Source organism: Schistocerca americana, chromosome 2 (genome assembly GCF_021461395.2).
Source record: "Schistocerca americana isolate TAMUIC-IGC-003095 chromosome 2, iqSchAmer2.1, whole genome shotgun sequence".
Taxonomy (NCBI): domain Eukaryota; kingdom Metazoa; phylum Arthropoda; class Insecta; order Orthoptera; family Acrididae; genus Schistocerca; species Schistocerca americana.
In genome coordinates this window covers 638575454-638594902 of record NC_060120.1, presented here as the reverse complement: position 1 = coordinate 638594902, position 19449 = coordinate 638575454, and the positions used below count along the sequence as shown (strand labels likewise).

The 19449-nt window shown below is 39.5% G+C and overlaps 1 protein-coding gene across 1 annotated transcript in view; it reads left to right on the top strand.

The window, feature by feature from the left end:
- LOC124595367 (Down syndrome cell adhesion molecule-like protein Dscam2) overlaps positions 1-19449 on the top strand; it is a 266443-nt gene that overhangs the window by 114845 nt on the left and 132149 nt on the right. The window contains exon 10 of the mRNA XM_047134085.1: positions 12161-12315. Coding sequence (XP_046990041.1) covers positions 12161-12315 — 155 coding nt within the window. The remainder of the gene's footprint in view (positions 1-12160; positions 12316-19449) is intronic.

The following is a 19449-nucleotide window of genomic DNA, read 5'->3' as shown; positions in this document are numbered from 1 at the left end:
TTCCATTATCTGACAGCAATTTTTTTTGGTTTACCCACATTTTTGAAATGGTCTCTTAGTTTCATTATAACATTTTGAGATGTTGCCAGTGAACTTGATTTGAAAGTGATTCATTTTATTGGTAACAGTACAATATTTTTGTTAGTAACTAGTTTTGTAATGGAAAAAAACAAAAAGTATCCATATGATGTGTGCTATAAACTGAAAGTAACAGCATATGCAGAAGAACATGGAACAGAGCCTCTGAGCGGCATTTTGGCCCTGCAACAACAGTAAAAATCATTCATGATTGAAAAAAGATGAAGAAGACCAAATTTGCAAATAGAGGACTGGATGTAAAAAGGCCAAAACTAGTAGATGATGTAATGAAATGGATTCAAAGACATCATCAAGATGGCACTGGAATTAATACGAAAGTGATTAAAATACATACTCATTGGCTTGTACTACAGTGGAACGTAGCAGACTTTAAGGGTGATGTTGGTTGGTGTAACAGGTTTACAAAGTGTCATGGACTTAGCATGTGAACCAAAACCAAAATATCTCAGAAAATTCCACAAGAGTGTGAAGATAAAATATTATATTTCTATTGCTTTATTATCCTACATCAAAAGAAAACCAGCATGGACCTAAGCCAAGTAGCATATTTGGATTGGACTCCTATGATGTTTGATGTGCTGAGTAACAGAACTGTTCCCATGAAAAGTACTAAAACTGTAACTACAAAAACATGTGGACATGAAAAAATGCAGTACATTGTTGTCCTTTCATATTGTTCTGATGGTACTAAACTTCATCCAGTGATCATTTTCAAGCACAAAATGATGCCAAAACTTTCTGAAATACTGCCAGGTGTTGTTGTTCATATATATGACAAGAGCTGGATGGACGGGACTGGCATGAAATTATAGACTAACAGAGTGTGGGAGAAAAAGAAAGGTGCTTTATTGAAGAAGAGTTCACTTCTTGTGCTGGATCAGGTTAGCAGTGATTTGAAAAATTATGTGAAAGAGAAACTGAAACAGGGAAATACTGCTGTTATTGTGGAAGGACTTACTTCACAATTGCAACATCTTGATGTCTCATTAAATAAACAATTTAATGTGTATATGAGAGAGGAATGGAATAAGCAGATGATGGGTGAAACTCAACATGAATTCACACTTAAGGGTGCTATAAAATGACCTACAATCAAATAAGTGTGTCAGTGGATAAAACAATTGTGGTCTAGAATGAGAGAAGACATTATTGTTAAACATTTCAAGAAGTGCAGCATAAGTAATGCTCCTGATGGCAGTGAAGACTGTCTTATATTTAAAGAGGACAATTATGACAACAAAGAGGAAGAAGAAGAAGAAGAAGAATGTTCAGATGGTGATTTTCAGGAATTCTGAAGGCCAGTTCAGTTTTGTAAACTAAGAATTTTTTTAGTCTGTTTTTACAATCTAATAACAAAAATGGTAAAAATGTTATTTCTTAAAAAACATGCTTAAAAATTAAGATGCACCTTATAGTGCATAGCATCTTATAGTCTGTAGAATATTCTAGGTGTTTGGCCAGTGGTTTCGTTTGTGCTCTCTACTTGGAAACCAACCAGAATGTGAGCTGTTGGTGGTGTAGGAGAAAATAGGGTTGGAGCACCAGCAGTAGCGCCATTTCCAGCCAGTATTTTGGAAAGTTTTTCTAGACTGTAACTTGAATATTAGAGTCATCCTCAAAGACCCTTCAGATAATTCCCAGCTGGAATATATTGCACCCAGGATGTTATGACTAAAAGTGTCTAAATAGATGTCAGAATCTGATAAAACTCTCAAGATGACTACACAAAAAGAACCAAATGCAAGAAGGGTTGTAATTCACTGTTGAAATGAAGTTGATAAATGTATTTGTCTTTCTGTTTCAAATGAGCTGCATATTCCACTTGTCAAGATAACAAGAGGTACCCATAGATTACCTGTGTGTGTGTGTGTGTGTGTGTGTGTGTGTGTGTGTGTATCTACAACAAAAATAATCAGTCTTAATAACTTTTTGACAATACAATTGGGTAGCTAAAACAATCTACTCACCAAGCAGCAACAGGACAATACACACACACACACACACACACACACACACTCTCTCTCTCTCTCTCTCTCTCTCTCTCTCTCTCTCTCTCTCTCTCACACACACACACACACCCACAAAAAAAGGTCTAAATTGTGCAAGCTTTCGGAGCCACTGGCCCCTTCCTCTGGTAGAAGAGATGAGGGGGAAGGAATAAGGGTGAAGGAAAAGAACTGGAGAGGTTTAGGAAAAGGGGTACAGTTCAGAAAAGTCATCCAGAACCCCAGAATGAGAAGGAAAGGAACAGGATGAGAAGGAAAGACTGATTGTTGGGATGAGATTTGAAAACTGAACAGGATGAGAAGGAAAGACTGATTGTTGGGATGAGATTTGAAAACTTAAGGGCAGAAGTCAGTGTAATATGAGAGACCGAGATTGCTGCTAAAACATCATGCATGAGTTAATAAGAGTGAAAAGCTAAGTGCATTGCAGATAACAGAGGTGGGAGGGGGGATGGCAAAAAATAGACAGGTCAGAAAATGAAAGAAGTAGAAAACTAAAATGGAGTGAAGAAAGGTGGTTTTAATCTGGCTTGCAGAAGGAATCCCAGGTGAATCTAAAATGAATGTTTTCTCAAAAACACTAAATTTTAAGGCATTGTTTGTTTGTGTGGTGTGTCAGGAAAAGGGTGCCATTCATATCAGCATGTTATCCCAGAAACATTAAAGTCATGGATGCTATCATTTTGACATTATGTGCTAGGAACATTGCTGTCACTTCATGACTATGCATCCTGTGAGCTTAAGTATGTGAATCATGCCCATGTGTCACTAAAGGTTGCCTATACCTGGGCTAAACAGAGGTCGTTTGATTGAGTTCCAGAGAGCATGGTGAAGCTACTGGCATGGTAAGCATGCAAATGTCCTTCACACATGAGGTAAGCTACACTCAAGTCAGGTTTTAATCTTACAGTTTCAGTGGGTTTTAGTCATATTGCCTTTATGTGACTTGAATGCCTCAGCTCATAATGGATTAATATATTTTATGCAATGTAATCCAAGTAAATAATAGTTTTATTCCATTTAGAAATTGTAATCACTTTATATTCACAAATGTGAGCAAGATATCACTATGCTGGCTTGTTTCAAGAAAACAAGTGCATGACTTTACAAGCTAGCTGAGACATTGTTGTATTTGTATTGTATTGTATTGTATTGTATTGTTTGTGGTGCACCTTCATATATATTAAGTTAAATCAGTAGCCTGGTTTTGCAGCAAATCTCTCATGTCACCACAGTTAACTCCATTATTCTTTTGTAGAGGTCAGGAGTTGATGACCTTTTGCAGTGGTTGATGAATTGGGATGTCAGTAGTTCACCACTCTGGGGAGGGTTGCTGTGGTGCAGCAGCTTTATGCCAGGTTGTTGACCAATGTAGTGTCATGAAAACAGCATTGTTAAATATCCATTTCACTGCACAGCAAACTGCAACACTCATGACTTGCTGAGAAGTGTCAGTGTCCCCAAGATGTAAGTCATCCTCGGTCAGCAACGAGGTACTGCCATCAGCAAGGAGCCTCTTGTCACTGGCAGCTTATGATGTTTCTAGGCTAGTGAAATGAAAGTATGCTTACTCCAGTAACAGATGGCAGCCCACAATAGCAACCACACAAACTAGAGGCAGCTGTGCAGCTTGGGGCAAGGTGCATCAAGTATGAAGAATCACACCGTGCGCCGGTTGTGGAGAATATGTCTCTCAGCAGTAGTGCCTGCCCACACAAGTGCAGACAGACAGCATCAGAGTTTTTCCACACAATCAAAGGCAGCCTGGCAACTCACACTACCCTGAGCCCGAACCATAGATTGCCAGTGCAGGAGGCTGGCAGCAACTGGAAGTAGGCTTGTTGCTGGTCCACTGGTCGTGGGGCACTAAGTCAGCAGCATTAGATGTAGTGCAAATGGCAGGACTGTGGCTAGCAGAGACAAAATCTGATGGTAGCAACTTGCAGCCGTACAGTGACTTGAAAACTGGCATAGGCCCCTCCTCATAATGAGTGGCTGTCAGACTTCATAGATCTGTCTGAAAATTAGGTGCATTTATATGGAAGTAGGTTGTCTCTGTTTCGTCAAGGCTTCAATTCCCATCATGTAAGCCACAACAGAGCCATGGATCAGTTGTGTAGCAATAGGGTAATCAGTGCCACAGTGGCACTGACTTTCTTGTGTGTGTGTCAGTGATATTATGACTCTGGCCTGTGTGCTGGGCTGGGCTGTGTGGTAACTGCCCAGTGCTGTGGTGACAGTTCATGTTGTATCAGCAGACTGCTCCTGATGTGACTCCATCTGACCAGCCCCAGTCAGACCCATTTCCATGAGCTCTCACATCAACCATGTTGTGTCTTTTTTTTCAGTCACTACAAGTAAAACAGTTGTGGTGCAACACACACACACACACACACACACACACACACACACACACACACACACACACACACACACACTATTTATAAGATCCAGTCCATCAGAGCAGAGCTCTTGGTAATTCTGCAAAGATTTAGACACTGCTTACAAGTTGACAATTATGTACAGTACATTGACTTCTTTCCTAACACTAGTTCAGCTTAAATCACCAGGTTCATTGGCTTTATTCTTAATCTGAATGGTACTTTTTACAATTAGCCCACTGTACTTCTCTCATTTTCACAAATGGACTAGTTCCATTGAATCATCACTTACAAGCTAATAAAGTGACATTACCATCTTATCTTGACTTGACAAAAGTTTTAACAATTGTTTAACACAAACCTTCTCACTCATTATTCTCAGTAGTCCTCGTTGTTTATCTGGTGGCCCCTTAAGTAATCCTCACTTAACTAATAACTGTTTGCTACGGGAAACCCAGTCTACTGGTAGTCACTGAACTGGGAGTTAGCATGGGAGGGTGGTCTTTTGCCTAAAATAAATATTGACTGTGCCAAGTATTGTCAGATCCATGAAGGTGCTGGATACTGTGACACTGTAGATTTAGATATAGGTGCTCATCATTATGGCAGTGTGATGTCAGTTATTATGGCACTGCTGCATTTGCTGGAGCATCTGCTTAGCAGAAATGTGTCCTTCTCACTCTTTGCTGAACTCACCTTGTTTTTCAATCATGAACATTACTCAGTTAACCAGTCACACAACAAATTAAAAATAGTAGTGGAAAACTCTTTCCCTCTTAACAGATTTACTTAACAAATCATCTTTTCACAGTGAGTGGTCCTGCTCAGTTTACCTCTAATGATCAGCACTTTTCATGCATCTATTGATGTCTTTACTTGCTGCTTTGGCACATAATCTGGAACTTTGTCTTCTCAGAAAACACATCCCTAAAACTGTTCTCACACACAATCCTCATAATGTACTATCACATGCAATGCATTAACAGGCAGCTCCACTTATTCCCCTTGGCTTAATGCTAATTACAGTCTGACTTCTTCTTCCAATGTTATGTTCCTTTGTGTCTTGCAGTACTACATCATGTGAACTAAGTCTGAGTGATTTTGCCTGTAGTTCAATTGCCTTACCCTTCATGACAAATAAACCTTGCAGCAATACATCAGTGGTAACAATTTTCCACAATTGGAACAGCATTTCATTGTGTGTTCCACAATGTAACACCAAAGAACAATTCTTGTTGACATTTCCACTTTACCTCCAGTACATATTATATCACAAGGGTCATTATTTTCATGAACCTCCTGATCCTGCTGTCACCTGACCACCGGAATTACAAGCACTTTTCTTGTCCCACCCCTCTCCAACCTCAGCAGGAGTGCCAACATCACAGATGACAACAAATCTGCATCATTCAGAAATAAATGCATCTATACCATTTCATTGCCACAACATCTGCATCCATACAACCTCATTACCAACAACATCTGTAACACAGTTAACTTTATGAATAGCTTCCTGTACATCCTCTGCAGTATCTACAAAAAAATTACTGCCTGCACTTCTTCTCTGTATGACATAAAAATCATTGGCATATATATGAGGGCTATTCAGAAAGTAAGGAACAATAGGTCAAAAATGGAAACCACAGTGAAAATCAAAACTTGTTTTATTTGCAACAGTTAGATACAACTACCAGCTATTTATCTCCATAGTCACCAATCTGACTTAGACGTTTGTTGTAGCATTGTACCAACTTTCCAATACCCTCGTTGTAGAAGGCAGCCACCAGTCCTTTCCACCACTTCTCTACACTGGCCTACAGCTTGTTGTCTGTGCCAAAATGTTGTCTTCATAGCCAGCGGTTCATGTGAGCAGAGATGAAACTCAGAGAGAGATAATTATGGGCTGTATAGTGGATAATCAAACATTTCCAGTTGAAAACGATGCAGGAGCATCATCATTGTCCCTGCATAATGTGGCTGAGAATTGTCTTGAAGAATAAAATGCATGTCAGTTGTGTAATGTTGGCTGCATAGCTTCAGGTGAAATTTCTCACCAGGCCGTCATACTCGGCGGGAGGCACTATTGTTCTAGGATTCTTTATGTGCTCACTGTGTGCTCATAACTAAAAAGAATGACATAACATGATTGATAGACATCCTAGAGACACTGCCCAACACACCCATGCAAAACGTCATCAGATTTTCACTGTGGTTTCCATTTCGCGACACTTTCAAAATAACCCTTGTACTTCCCTTAGTATCTGGCCCAGGCTCCATGTCCTCAAAACAACATCTGTTATTACCCAGTGGGGTGGAAACTACTGCAGCTAAATCAAAATCCCATGTGTTGCTACCAGCACACTCATTCACTTCAGTACAGCACACATTCACTTCATTTAGCACAGCAGGTGATTCAGGATCTGCATTTTCAGAAGATACTGGAGCTGATAATTCCACATTATTCTCCTTAATTTCCACAATGTTGCTACTTTTGCATCACTTAAACTGCAGTTACTAACTTCTTTCTCCTTACTTTCTGCTTCCACATAAGATTTCTCTTTTTCCTTCTTTCACACCTCTCCAAAAGCTTCTGTTCCTTATCGCCAGAAAAACATACTGGTGATTGTTTTTAGGCCACCACTCATCAGTTTTTTTCTGCCTTTTCTCCACGCCCTGGAGTAACTCTGTTGCATAAAGCCATATTCTTCTCCCCAACATTTGCTTTCTCCACTATACCTGCCTGGTCTGCTCCCATGCGTTGCCTTATACATGTTTGCATTGTGTGCTCGCAACTCAGCTAATTCAGCTGTTAAAATTCACAATGTTTCCTCCATGATAACCTCATGGTATCAAAAACAACATGATCAACCCTTTGTCAATCACACAAAAAACAACTGACGAGAGTAAGAAATAGAATAATGACACAGACTCTTGAATGTAATACTACCGTAACGCTTCTTGAGGAAACTGAGCTTCAACTTCTAAATCACTACATAGGTTAACACCTTACACACTTCCAGACAATAAACCACACCTCTTGCTTATGTAAGATACATTTCCCGTACTAACCAGACAAAACTAATATTCATATCTACATATCTCAGAACAGTAGGAGTCTACTTGCCACTTATTGAATGTGGCAACACAATTAAACATGTGGTAGGAGATCCACTGACTTCTCTTGACATTTTTAGTCAAACAGAATCACAAAAAAGAAACAAAAAATACTGCACTCATTCAAATGCATGTTGATACTAGAGCTGCGACTGGAGATGAGGTACTGATTTCAGCTGCAGATGTCAGCCTTGTGTATGACATCACTTGTAGAGGTGACAAACACTTCTGATACCACTTGTAGAGGTTGGGAGTGGAGGACCTCTACAGTGATTTGTGGAACTGGGTTCACTGTGGTCAGAAAGCGAGCAGTTCATCACCCTGGGCAGGGTTGCAGTGGAGTGGAGGGTGGATGCCTGGTTGTCAACCAACATATCATCATGAAAACAGCATTGTTAAACGTTCATTTTACTGCACAGCAAACTACAACAGTCCTGACATTCTCTGAGGTGTCAGCACCCACAAGGTGTAAGCTGTGCTCATTCAGTGAGGAGCTGCTGCTGACAGCAAGCAGTCTGTTGTCACTGGCAGTTCCAGTGTTGCTTCACTGGTGAAATGATGATGCCAGCAACTTGGAAATGGTGCTGACTCCAGTAATGGACAGCAGCCTGCTGCAGCAGCCACACATACTTGAGGCAACCATGTGGCTCAGAACAGGGTGCGCTGGAGTGCTCAGAATCATACTGTGGACTCACTGTGGAGGAGACAGTTCTCAGTGACAGTGTTGCCTACACACACTGAGGTGGACAGCAGCAGATTTTTGCCTATACAAGTGCAGATGGATGGGCAGCTTGCATGGCACAGGTCTTGAACTGTAGACCACAAATACAGGAGGATGGCAGTGACTGGAAGTAGGCTCACTGCTGGCCCACTGGTTGTAGGACACTAGATATGCAGCATCAGACTTGTGCAAAAGCTAGGCCTGTGGCTAGCAGAGATCAAGTCCAGTAGTAGCAGCTTGCAGCCTCTTATCAACACAAACACCAGTATGGGCCTCCCCTCAAAACTGGAGCTGTTAGGCTGCATACCTCTGTCCAGAAACGACTATCATTTACAAGGGCTTGACTCATCTCTGTTTTGCCAAGCCATAAATTCCCATCATGTTAGCCACAACAGAGAACAGAGCCACACCTGAGTTGTGTAGCAGTCAGCTACATAGCATTTCTGCTGCATTAACAATATTGCAACTCCAGTGTCCCTGGTAGGTGGGTTTTAGTTGACGTAACTTCACCTGGCCAGTCCTGGTCTGACCTGCTTCATGAGGCTCTTGAATTAATTGTGGCAGAATTTTTTTTATTCATCATCACTAAGTAAAAGAGTTGTGGTGCAACCTTCTAAATAAAGCATATTTAAATATATGTGGGACTCAAATGATTATCTCAATTTTCTGAAGTCATACCTTTAAATAAGTCCATCCCTGCTCAATTTTGTTCCCCAGACACTATAAAGTAACTTCTTATTTCTCTCACTATCTCCTAAAGTCCTTGACAAGCTGTATATTCATCATTAGTCTTGTTTCATGCCTTATGTTTCATACCCTTGTGATCACTAACTTGCACACTGTATTCTTTTCTCCTTCTCATCACTCCTTACTCCTCCATTGTGAACTTTGAAGTAACCCATGCTGCATAGCAACTGTGGTGCAGCCACCATACAAATTTTTGTGTAGACACTGAGGATGAATAAATACAGGTGAGGAGTTCATAGCAACAATGTATCCTCTGCAGCATGATAGCATTGATATGATGTGTGCTTCACCATGCACCAGTACCACGAAACTTAGCAGACATGAAATTATTCAATAGCAAGAGCTTGATTTGTGACACACAACTGACCTGCACAAAAATCAAGGAAGTGTGATCCAGATGCAGATTGGATTTTTGTCTAGTATTAACTGCGTGAAAGCTACTAATTCAGGGTAATAAGCTGATATTGTTAACAAGAAATGACTGTAAAGAATGTACAGGGTGTACATAAAGTCTGGGAACACTTTCAGTTATTTATGACACAAGAACCAAACATTGTACAGATACCATACATACATCATTTTGAAGAAAAACACTTAAAGGTTTTTTTTTTTTTTTCATGTATACTGCCACAGCATAATTTGGCAATTGCCAATCGTCAGTGCTAGTCGCAAACATGGTGAGTTCAGGTGTGGAGTGAGCTTTCTGTTTGTTGGAATTCGACAAAAACAAGTGTGCTACAGCTGTTCAATGGATGTTTAGAACCAAGAAAGGTAAGAAGCCACCAACAAGGAAGACCAGTTACCACTGGCACAACAAATTTGTTATGATGGGTTGCTTATGCCTGGCAAAGAGAAGCAGATGTCCCAGTGTGAGTGAAGTGAATGTGGAGCACGTACGAGAGACATTCGTAAGGAGTCCAAAGAAATTGGTGCTTCATGCATCCCGTGAACTTGAAATGGCTCCAATGACAGTGTGGAAAGTCTTGTGAAAGAAGCTTTCTATGAAACCATTCAAATTGGAGCTAGTGTAGAAGCTCAATGATGACGACAAAGACAAGTGTTTTGAGTTTTGTTTGCAGCTGCAACAATTGAATGAGGATGGGGATGGCATTGTTGATTGCTTAATTTTTAGTGATGAAGCCACTTTTCACACTAATGGGAAAGTGAATAGGCATAATTGTCAAATCTGGGGTACAAAGCATCTACACGAATGCATTGAATTTGAGCTTGATTCCGCAAAGGTAAATGTTTTTTGTGCCTCGTCATGTCACAAACTATACGGGCCATTCTTATTTGCCAAGAGCACTGTCACTGAATATTCCTACTTGTTGCAGCAAAGGCTGATGCCTCAAATGCAGTCAGACTCTCCATTCATCTTTCAGCAGGATGGGGCTCCAGCCCATTTTCATCGTGAAGTTCATGGATACCTGAGCACAGAGCTGCCGCATCGATGGATCGGCCGTGCTACAGAAGGGGACAGCTGTTTCATGAAATGGCCCACCCAATCACCAGATCTCAGTCTGTGTGACTTTTTTCTATGGGGAAACATTAAAGCTCTGGTGTGTGTACCACCTCTATCATGTGAGGTAGCAGAGCTCCAGGAGAGAATATGGGAAGCAACTGCCAGAGTCATCGATGCCATGCTGAGATGGGTATGGCAAGAATTCATTTGCCGTATTGATGTCTGCCAGGTGACTCATGGTTCGCATATCGAATGTTTGTAAAAAAAAATTTCAGTTTCTCTTCAAAATGCAATGTTTAGGTCTTGTGCAATAAAAAATTGAAAGTGTTCCCAGACTAAGTACACCCTGTATACATTGAGAGGCCAATGTCAGATTACCCAAACTAACATCACTTACTGCCCAACCCGTCTATTTCTGAGCCGAAACTACTCTTTGAGAATGGGAAAGATTACCCCAAAATATAACACTAAATGTGATAAGCGAATGACAATACTTCTTTCCATGCTAAATTATCACTTACATCAGATACCATTCTAATAGTAAACATAGCAGCATTAAGTCTTTGATCAAGATCATGAATGTGGGCTTTCTGTGACAGTTTACTATCTATCTCAACACCTAGAAATTTTAACTGTGCAGTTTCACTAACCACATGCCCATTTTGTGAAATTAAAACGTCATGTTTTGTTGAACTGTGTGTTAGAAATTGCAAACACTGAGTCTTACTGTAATGTAGCATTAGTTTATTTTCCACAAGCTATGAACTTGTCTTGAACTGCACTATTTGAAACAGTGTCAACACTGCAAACAACAACCTTTTTTACCAAGCTAGAGTAGTCAGCAAACATAATTTTTTTAAGAATCAACTGTAATACTAGAGGGCATGTGATTTTATAAATAACAAACAAGAGTGGCCCCACCACTGGTCCCTGGGGCAATAATATGCTAAGACTCAAACAAATCAATCAGAGCCTATCACCATACATTTCCAATAGCTCACAATTTCACATTTAGGTAGTGTAATATAATGCTATCAAATCATATGGAATATATGTTTTCCTGCACAGAAGAATCAAATATTCAGCTGGAACGCTACCTAAAACTCATTAAGAAAGGACTGCAGTGAAATGCAGATTGCAGTGAAATGCGGATCCTGTCAAATAACCTGATGGTAGATATAAGGTTAAGTGGTTACCTGCAAAACACTTATTTTGTTCCAGATTTGTGATTCATTATTTCAAGACTTTCATCAGAGTTACTCTCACTGTCAGCAGTTTTTAACCTCCTTACATATCTCAATCAAATTTCCAGTTTTTTGTGAACTGGAGCCAGCTGTTACCATCTCAACAAAATGCAACTGCATTTATGTCTGATTATACTGATTGGTCTCCTCTCTAGTCTGTGTGTGTCTTGTTACTTTGAAACAACTATGTAAAGCTGTCTACGACTGAAAAAAATGTTCTGTTCTGTGGTAAATTCTCATGTAATGAAAACAGATTAATATCTTTATGTCCACACAAGAAATTCTTTTGATACCACACATTAATTCTTGCTAAGTAACATATTTTCATATGTTTATGTAAGTGTCAGCATGTTTTCACTGATATCGCCAATTTTTACATTTTTCAGTGGGAAATCAATACAAGAAGATGATCATCTCCGTATCAATTCTGAATGGACACTTCTCATTCCTGCTGTAAAATTAAGTGATACTGGAAATTATACATGTTCAGCTGAAAATGTGTTTGGAAAAGATGAAATAACTTACTTTCTGTTGGTTCAAGGTTAGTTAATAGTCACATTTCTTATTTTCAGTCATAAATTTGAAGACATAAATATTTAATAAGTATCTGGCTTTGACTAAATTTTTCATTATTTGGAATGGAATCTAAGGAAAGGAGTGCAACAGACAAATTATGAGCTACTTGGAAGTCAATACCATGATGAGTAACAGTAAGCCAATGAAGATTGCAGAAGGGATATGAGATGGAGCTTCCACATACAAAAAGATGAATTAAAGAAACACAAAATTCTTACCAGAAAGGGGACAGCAAAGCCATGAAGGAAAAGATAAAGAATGAGGATAAGAAAAAAGTGCAGATGGTAGGAGAGTATGGAAGGTGATAAACCATTTAGAAGGTAGAGGAGGGTGAGGAGGGGTGAGGGGGGTGGGGCAGGGTGGAGACAGGAAGAAATAATAAATGATACTAAAAGATGGATAAGTACAAGAAATTAATGTGTTTGAGGCCAGCTGACTGGAAGGAATCAAATTGGTGTTGGGACCCAGTTACCAACATATTTGGTTCCAATATTCTGATCTTAAAAGCAACTTTTATATAAGGTGGAACTTGAAATTCACAAAATTTCATTTTGGTCATAAAGAAATGTAGCAGCCAAAATATCATACTGGAAATTATAACAATGGTGCCTGCAACATTCATACTGTAACAATACTGGACTAAGGAAAATTGACTGTTGCACAGTTTTGATTGCAGGGATATTTTGTCATATTTTTCACTGAATTTGCAACTTCACGCAAGAAGGAGAGGAGTCACGGATATTTGACATAGTTGATTCCCAAGTAAAAGTATTTATCAAAACATGGAAATTGTTTCTTTCACTTTAAGCAGTAATACATTACTTTCAAGCTTTTCTTCGGTGATTTATGAGCTACTACAAACAGAATTCAATTTAAGCAGGAAAACCAGTTGCTCATGCAGCTCATATGGCTAATTCCAGACAGTGTAATAAGTAGGTCCTTGATCTTTCTTTGGAGAAAGTATTCCAGTCATTAACATAAATTTCATCTTCTATTCCTTCTCCTTTCCAGTGGCCTTGTCACAGTGGTAACATCGGTTCTCATCAGATCACTGAAGTTAAGTGCTGCCGGGCTGGGCTAGCATTTGGATGGGTGACCATCTGGTCTGGTGAACACTGTTGGCAAGCGGGGTGCACTCAACCCTTGTGAGGCAAACTGAGGGACTACTTGATTGACAAGTAGCTGCTCCAGTTTCGCAAACTGGCATATTGCTGTGAGAGTGATGTGCTGACTACATGCCCCTCCATATCCACATTCAGTGGTGCCTGTGGACTGAGGATGCCATGGCGACCAGTCAGTACCATTGGGCCTTCCTGGCTTGTTTGGTGGAGTTCAGATTTTTTTATCCCTTCTCCTTCCTCATACGTTCCTCCACAAGTACATACCCGATATATAATTTTCACTTTTTCTTTGTTATTATTATCAACTTTTTCTTCCTCACTTTCATCTACTTTCCTGTATATATTTTTGTTGGTGTTGTGAGTGTCAACATTAACATCATACATAGCACCATTTTTATCATTATGGCTCTTTACAAATAACAGTCCCTCTTAACTTATTAAAAAAGGAATTTTGAAGCATTTTGTCACTTTGTTGTTGACAGCCAGCACTTGCTCATCATGTGAATTAAATCTTAGTAGCTGCCTCAGGTTACATGTCAAGATATTCAAATTGCACATAAAGCAGATGATGAATTCTCATTTTGTCTGATGTACTTTCTACTCTCCTCCTCCTCTTTCTCCTAATTGTTCTGCCATTTGATGTATTGAATACAATGTTATTATTAGAATTAAAATGATAACAACCATTATTTAACTAATGAATTATTACAAGAAAATTATATTTATTTTCTGTCCATTCTTGTTGCCACCGTATCAAGAATACATTAAATGTTATGTCAAGATTAACATGATCACTTCAAACATTTTTTAAATTGCACTCTCATATTTAATCATCCAGGATAGAATTACCTCTCCTCCTGATAACACCTTACAGCCATCTTCCACATGCATAGGTGACTGAATGAAAACCACTTGGCACAATAGAGTGGTGTAGATGTACTTGTCAGATCTGAGTGTGTCATCAGCAGTCCATGCTTCCCAGTTATGACACCAATCCAAAAATAGCCGTTTGTGTTCTGGTGTCAATAGCAGGCTATGCATAAGACAATAACTGCCTAGTCTGGCTGCTGCTAACCTCCATCCAATGGACAGGATGACACAAAATGTCAAAGGGAGTCCATTACTACTTATCCTCTGATGGCAGGTGTGGTCGACTAGAACCTTGATGACAAGTATGCCTGCCATCAAGCTCCCATGCAATTCAATATTGGGCCACTGCCACATTCCAAAGCCCCACAAATCTGGATAATGCACAATTTTATGAGCCATCCAAAACAGACCCACAATGAGGCATCTTTAAACTCTGTCAGATGATGATAACACTGTCTACATGAGTACATGGCATCTCTGTGTCATTCATAGCATTTGATGCTGTTCATGCCTTTCATGTATCCTACCAGGATTGGTACCAGCACATAAACTCTGGTATCTGTTCTACCTGTCACAGAGAGGTATAGGCAAATGGCGGGATGGTTCCTTTCAAAGGGCACGGCCGACTTCCTTCCCCGTCCTTCCCTAACCCGATGAGACCGATGACCTCGCTGTTTGGTCTCCTTCCCCAAAACCAACCAACCAACCAACCAACAGAGAGGTATAACTCTTAATTGTTTACCTACTGATAGTATGTATGAGGGAGATTCAAATGCAAACCCTAAAAGTGTAATTAAAAATTGAAATTTCACACTATTGTTCTGATAGTTGGCAGTAATGTTACCAATGATGTAAGGATGCCCTAAAGGTGGCAGCATACTACAGACAAGTGAAATGCAGTCAAAATACCAGTTCAAAGTGGCTCCCCCATGCAACATGTGCAAAGGAAGAACACCATTCTGTCATATGTTTTCTGAACAGTGAAGATATGAAATGAACTGAAATCCATCATTGAATGAAGGTCCAATGCAGCAGGTGTGTGGGTGGAGTAGAAAGTTCAGAAATGTAGTGGCTGCTCTGGCAGCCTCCCAGTGCCCAGGTGAGGCACTGTGTGTTGTGACCCCAGAGTCCACTGCAGAAATTGAAGCCATTGGATGGGAAATTGCCATGTGATGGTGAATGAAATAGCAGCAAATCTGAATGTTACTCATGGCTCAGTACATCATATCATTCATGAAGAGCTTAAGTTTCTCAAAATGCCTACAAAATGGATGCCACAGCTGCTCACCCTATAACTGAAAGACTGATGCCCTCTGCCACATCTGCCATACTCACCACTCAAAGAGGTGATAGGAGGAAAGAAATTTCATTTGCAATAGGCAGTGCATGAGTGACTGCACACACGAACAAAATTTTTTTCTCCAAATGAATCTGTATACTTCCTACCCACTGGAGTAAGTGTGTTGAATGACAGGGAGGCTATGTCAATAAATTGCCCATTTGTATTCCATTTTTGTTGTGGAAAAAAGTATGTTCTGGGTGTTTCAGTTTTTTGTCAGGTAGCCGTTATTATTCCATTGCAAGCATTACATGAAGAAACAATGATTTCTGATTCTGTAACTAATTTTTTTGGAGTAGAGGTCTCACTCATTCACACACACACACACACACACACACACACACACACACACACACAAACACACCTGTATAGCTATGTTGTGTTGGCTGAACACAATGTGCCAGGACTGGAGTTCAGCAGTTTGACTGGGGTGAAGGCATGTTTTGGGTGGGATGGGCAAGAGGAGACAAGAGACAGGAGGGGGAAGAGACATACGGGTAGCATGGCTGATAGTTGGGAAGGAGACAGCAGTTCCGCAGGATAGGAATGCAGAAGGCAGAGACAACAGGAGCACAGCTGAGAAGGGCACCAATATCAGTGAGTTCATGGAATACATAAGGATGATGGCATCCAGGAATGGATTGGGAATGGGTGACAGAACAGAGGAAGTGGAGACTGGGGGAAGTGGATGTGAATGCAGCATGAATGATGTTAGGGCTGTACAGCCACACACTCTTCCCTGTAGTCTTGCTAGTGACAGTGCCTGTGTGACATTCTTATCCTGTGTACCTGCTGCCTCCCTCCCATAAGAGGCCTTCTACACCAGTTCCAGTTCCTCAGCATAAAGACAGATTTACATGGCATGATACAAGGCAGGTCATTAATAAAATTATAAACAATAAGGGTCCCAGCACTGAACTTACAGGCACACCTCATGAAATATTTAGGAATCCAGAGCTCATTTCTTTAAAGTCCACTTTTTACTTTCTGATATCAACATATTATGTAGATAGTATAAAAATGATTCTGTTGCTGTTACCCAGTTCTGAATTGATAACACTTTAAGCAGCCTTGCATTTGTTTTATGATTGTTTAATATGGGGAAGAGTGTTGTACCTAGAAGATTGCATATATGATGTTTTTTGGTAGGTACTTCAGTCTAATGACTGATTTTAGAATCAAATGAATGAACGTGCACTAGAGACCACCATGAGCAGTAACCACTATTTTCTACAGTTATTGTTGTTGCTAGACATGAGGTTGGTTTTTACTCATCATTTGTAAATATTTCAAGTTCAACACATTTAAGTACTCTATAATACATTAAACATATTTAGAATATATTGTTAATTCTTCAGGTACAGAATTTTATGGAAAGTAAAATTCCATTTATCTTGAAAACTAGTTATACATGGTCCAGTGACATTAATGTGACTTCCACCTATATATGATTTCAACATCCAATAATCGCTCAAAGATGGTAGCTGATAGTATTGGCAGTGGAGGTTATATAAAGCGCCTCGGGGGAGTGTGGAAAACAGTGCAATCATTGTTGTAATGTGGAAATGAAGCAATTTATCTAATGTCTGAAATGACATGATAATTTGCTTTTGAGCCAAAAGTGGAAGAATTTCCAAAATGGCAAAGTTTGTAAGGTGTTTGCATGCCATCCTGGTTAAAGTACACCTTGGATGGCAAGATGGTGCTATTCAAAACTGGCACCAAGGTAACTGTGATGCACAGTGGACCATAGATAACAGAGGTGAACAACAGGTGCTGAGATGTATACAGGCAAATAGATGTGTATTACTTGAACAACTGACCACCCGTACATCCAATGAGTGGCAATAGATTGCATTTTCAGATGAATTACATGTAATGCTCCATTGGACAATTGGACATATGGCAGTTGGCATATACAGTGTGAAATGTCTGAAAGCAAACAACCTGCAACTATTGTCAGAAGGATCCAGGCCACAGGGCATTCCCTGGATGATTGTGTCATTCTGGAAGGCACAATGGGTCAACACAAGTATGCATCTATCCTTGGTGACCATCTCCACTCCTACATGCAGTTTGATTTTCTTAAGCACAGTAGCATCTACCAGCAGGACAATGCAATGTGCCACATGCTTCAGAGAGTATGTTGTGGGGTTCAGAGAACACCAGGATGAATTTACCATACTCCCCTGTCAAACAAACTTCCGTGATTAAAACTCAATCGAGCATCTGTGCGACCATCTTGATTGGGGTGTTTACACAATGGGTTCTCAGCCAGAAAAGCTAGTACAGCTGGCTATAGCACTGGAGTCAACAGGGCCTCACATCTTTCTTGGTACCTTTCAGAACCTTACTGACTCTCTTTCTGCATGTCTGACAGCAGTCTTTGCTACAAAAGGTGGTTATTTGGACTTTTGATAGGTGGTCACATTAATGTGACTGGACAGTGTACAAAGTGTGGACAGTTGAGCCTTACTTCTCCAGAAAGGCCACGCACCATCTTGTTTCTTGAAACAGAGGAAGGTCTTGTACCTTAGAACATGTGATATTTCCAAATTAACTGACTTTTCTTAATGTCTTAACAGTTTTACCTGCCTTGAAAATGAAAATTTGTGTTGTTTTCCAATAGCTTCAGTTTCAAAATGCATTTAACTTATAACTGGTTTTTGATAATATTTATGCTTAATTTGATTTCACTAGCTGGTTATTGGTGCGGAGTAGTCTAATAATGTAACATATGGACTATGATATATAGTATTACAAGATTTTCTCAATTGTGACACATTTTAAATTTCAAACAAATAATTGTTCCTATGTACATGATCATAGTGTACCACTGAATATGTTATCAAATTAGGAAAAACCTTGATTTCTGGGGTTATTTTTGTTATTTCACTAAAAAACAATAGCACATGAAAAGTGAATGCCACCATTTGAAAATGATATAAGAACATATATTTAACTTCTATTACAAGGCAGGGTAGAGATGAAAGTCTTCCAAGGTACAATACTCTCCCCAGTTATCGTTTGCAATTTGTTTCTGTTTTATAATTTCTGATCTGTATCTCTTCTTTAGTTGAAGGTAATGAAGTCTGTCTTCTTCACTGTTCTTTGATTTGTCATAGATGTTCATGGTCAGAGTTCTTAATCTGTGGAAGACAGGTGTGAACTAACAATGTCTACTTCTTTTGCTACCTTTGCTTGATTTCCCATTCTATCCCTTTAGTGCTGTAGAATAACACTTATTAAGCACATTAAAAAGAAGATTGACAAATCTGTCAAGAACTCCATCACCATTTGCAAGTTGAGACAGGTAGTTGGACCACTCTGTCATTGATGTGTGTGTCACTAACAGTTCTGGTGTACTTGGATTGTTCACGCTGCTCTGTGAGATTTTTTGTCAGCAATTTTAACCTTACCCTTCATGAGTTGATAGATACATAGTGTTAAAAATCCCTATTCATATCTATTTGTTTCTATGTATGTTACAACATTGTTCAGACTTGATAACTATCCTGTTGACATGTTATTTGCACAATATATATTGTGTGACCTGAGGACATTTAGCAGGTCCAAGTATTTTGTTATTGTAGTCCTAATATCAGTATTAACATACCAAAAAATTAAAATATAATATTGAGTGTGTTTTTGCAATTATGAGATTGTTCTCTCTAATACCTCCATAAAAACATCAATGCTCCTGTCAAGAGAACAGTATACAGACATTACAATTAGTTAACAGTCTGACAATAATGTAGCAGTTGCCTCA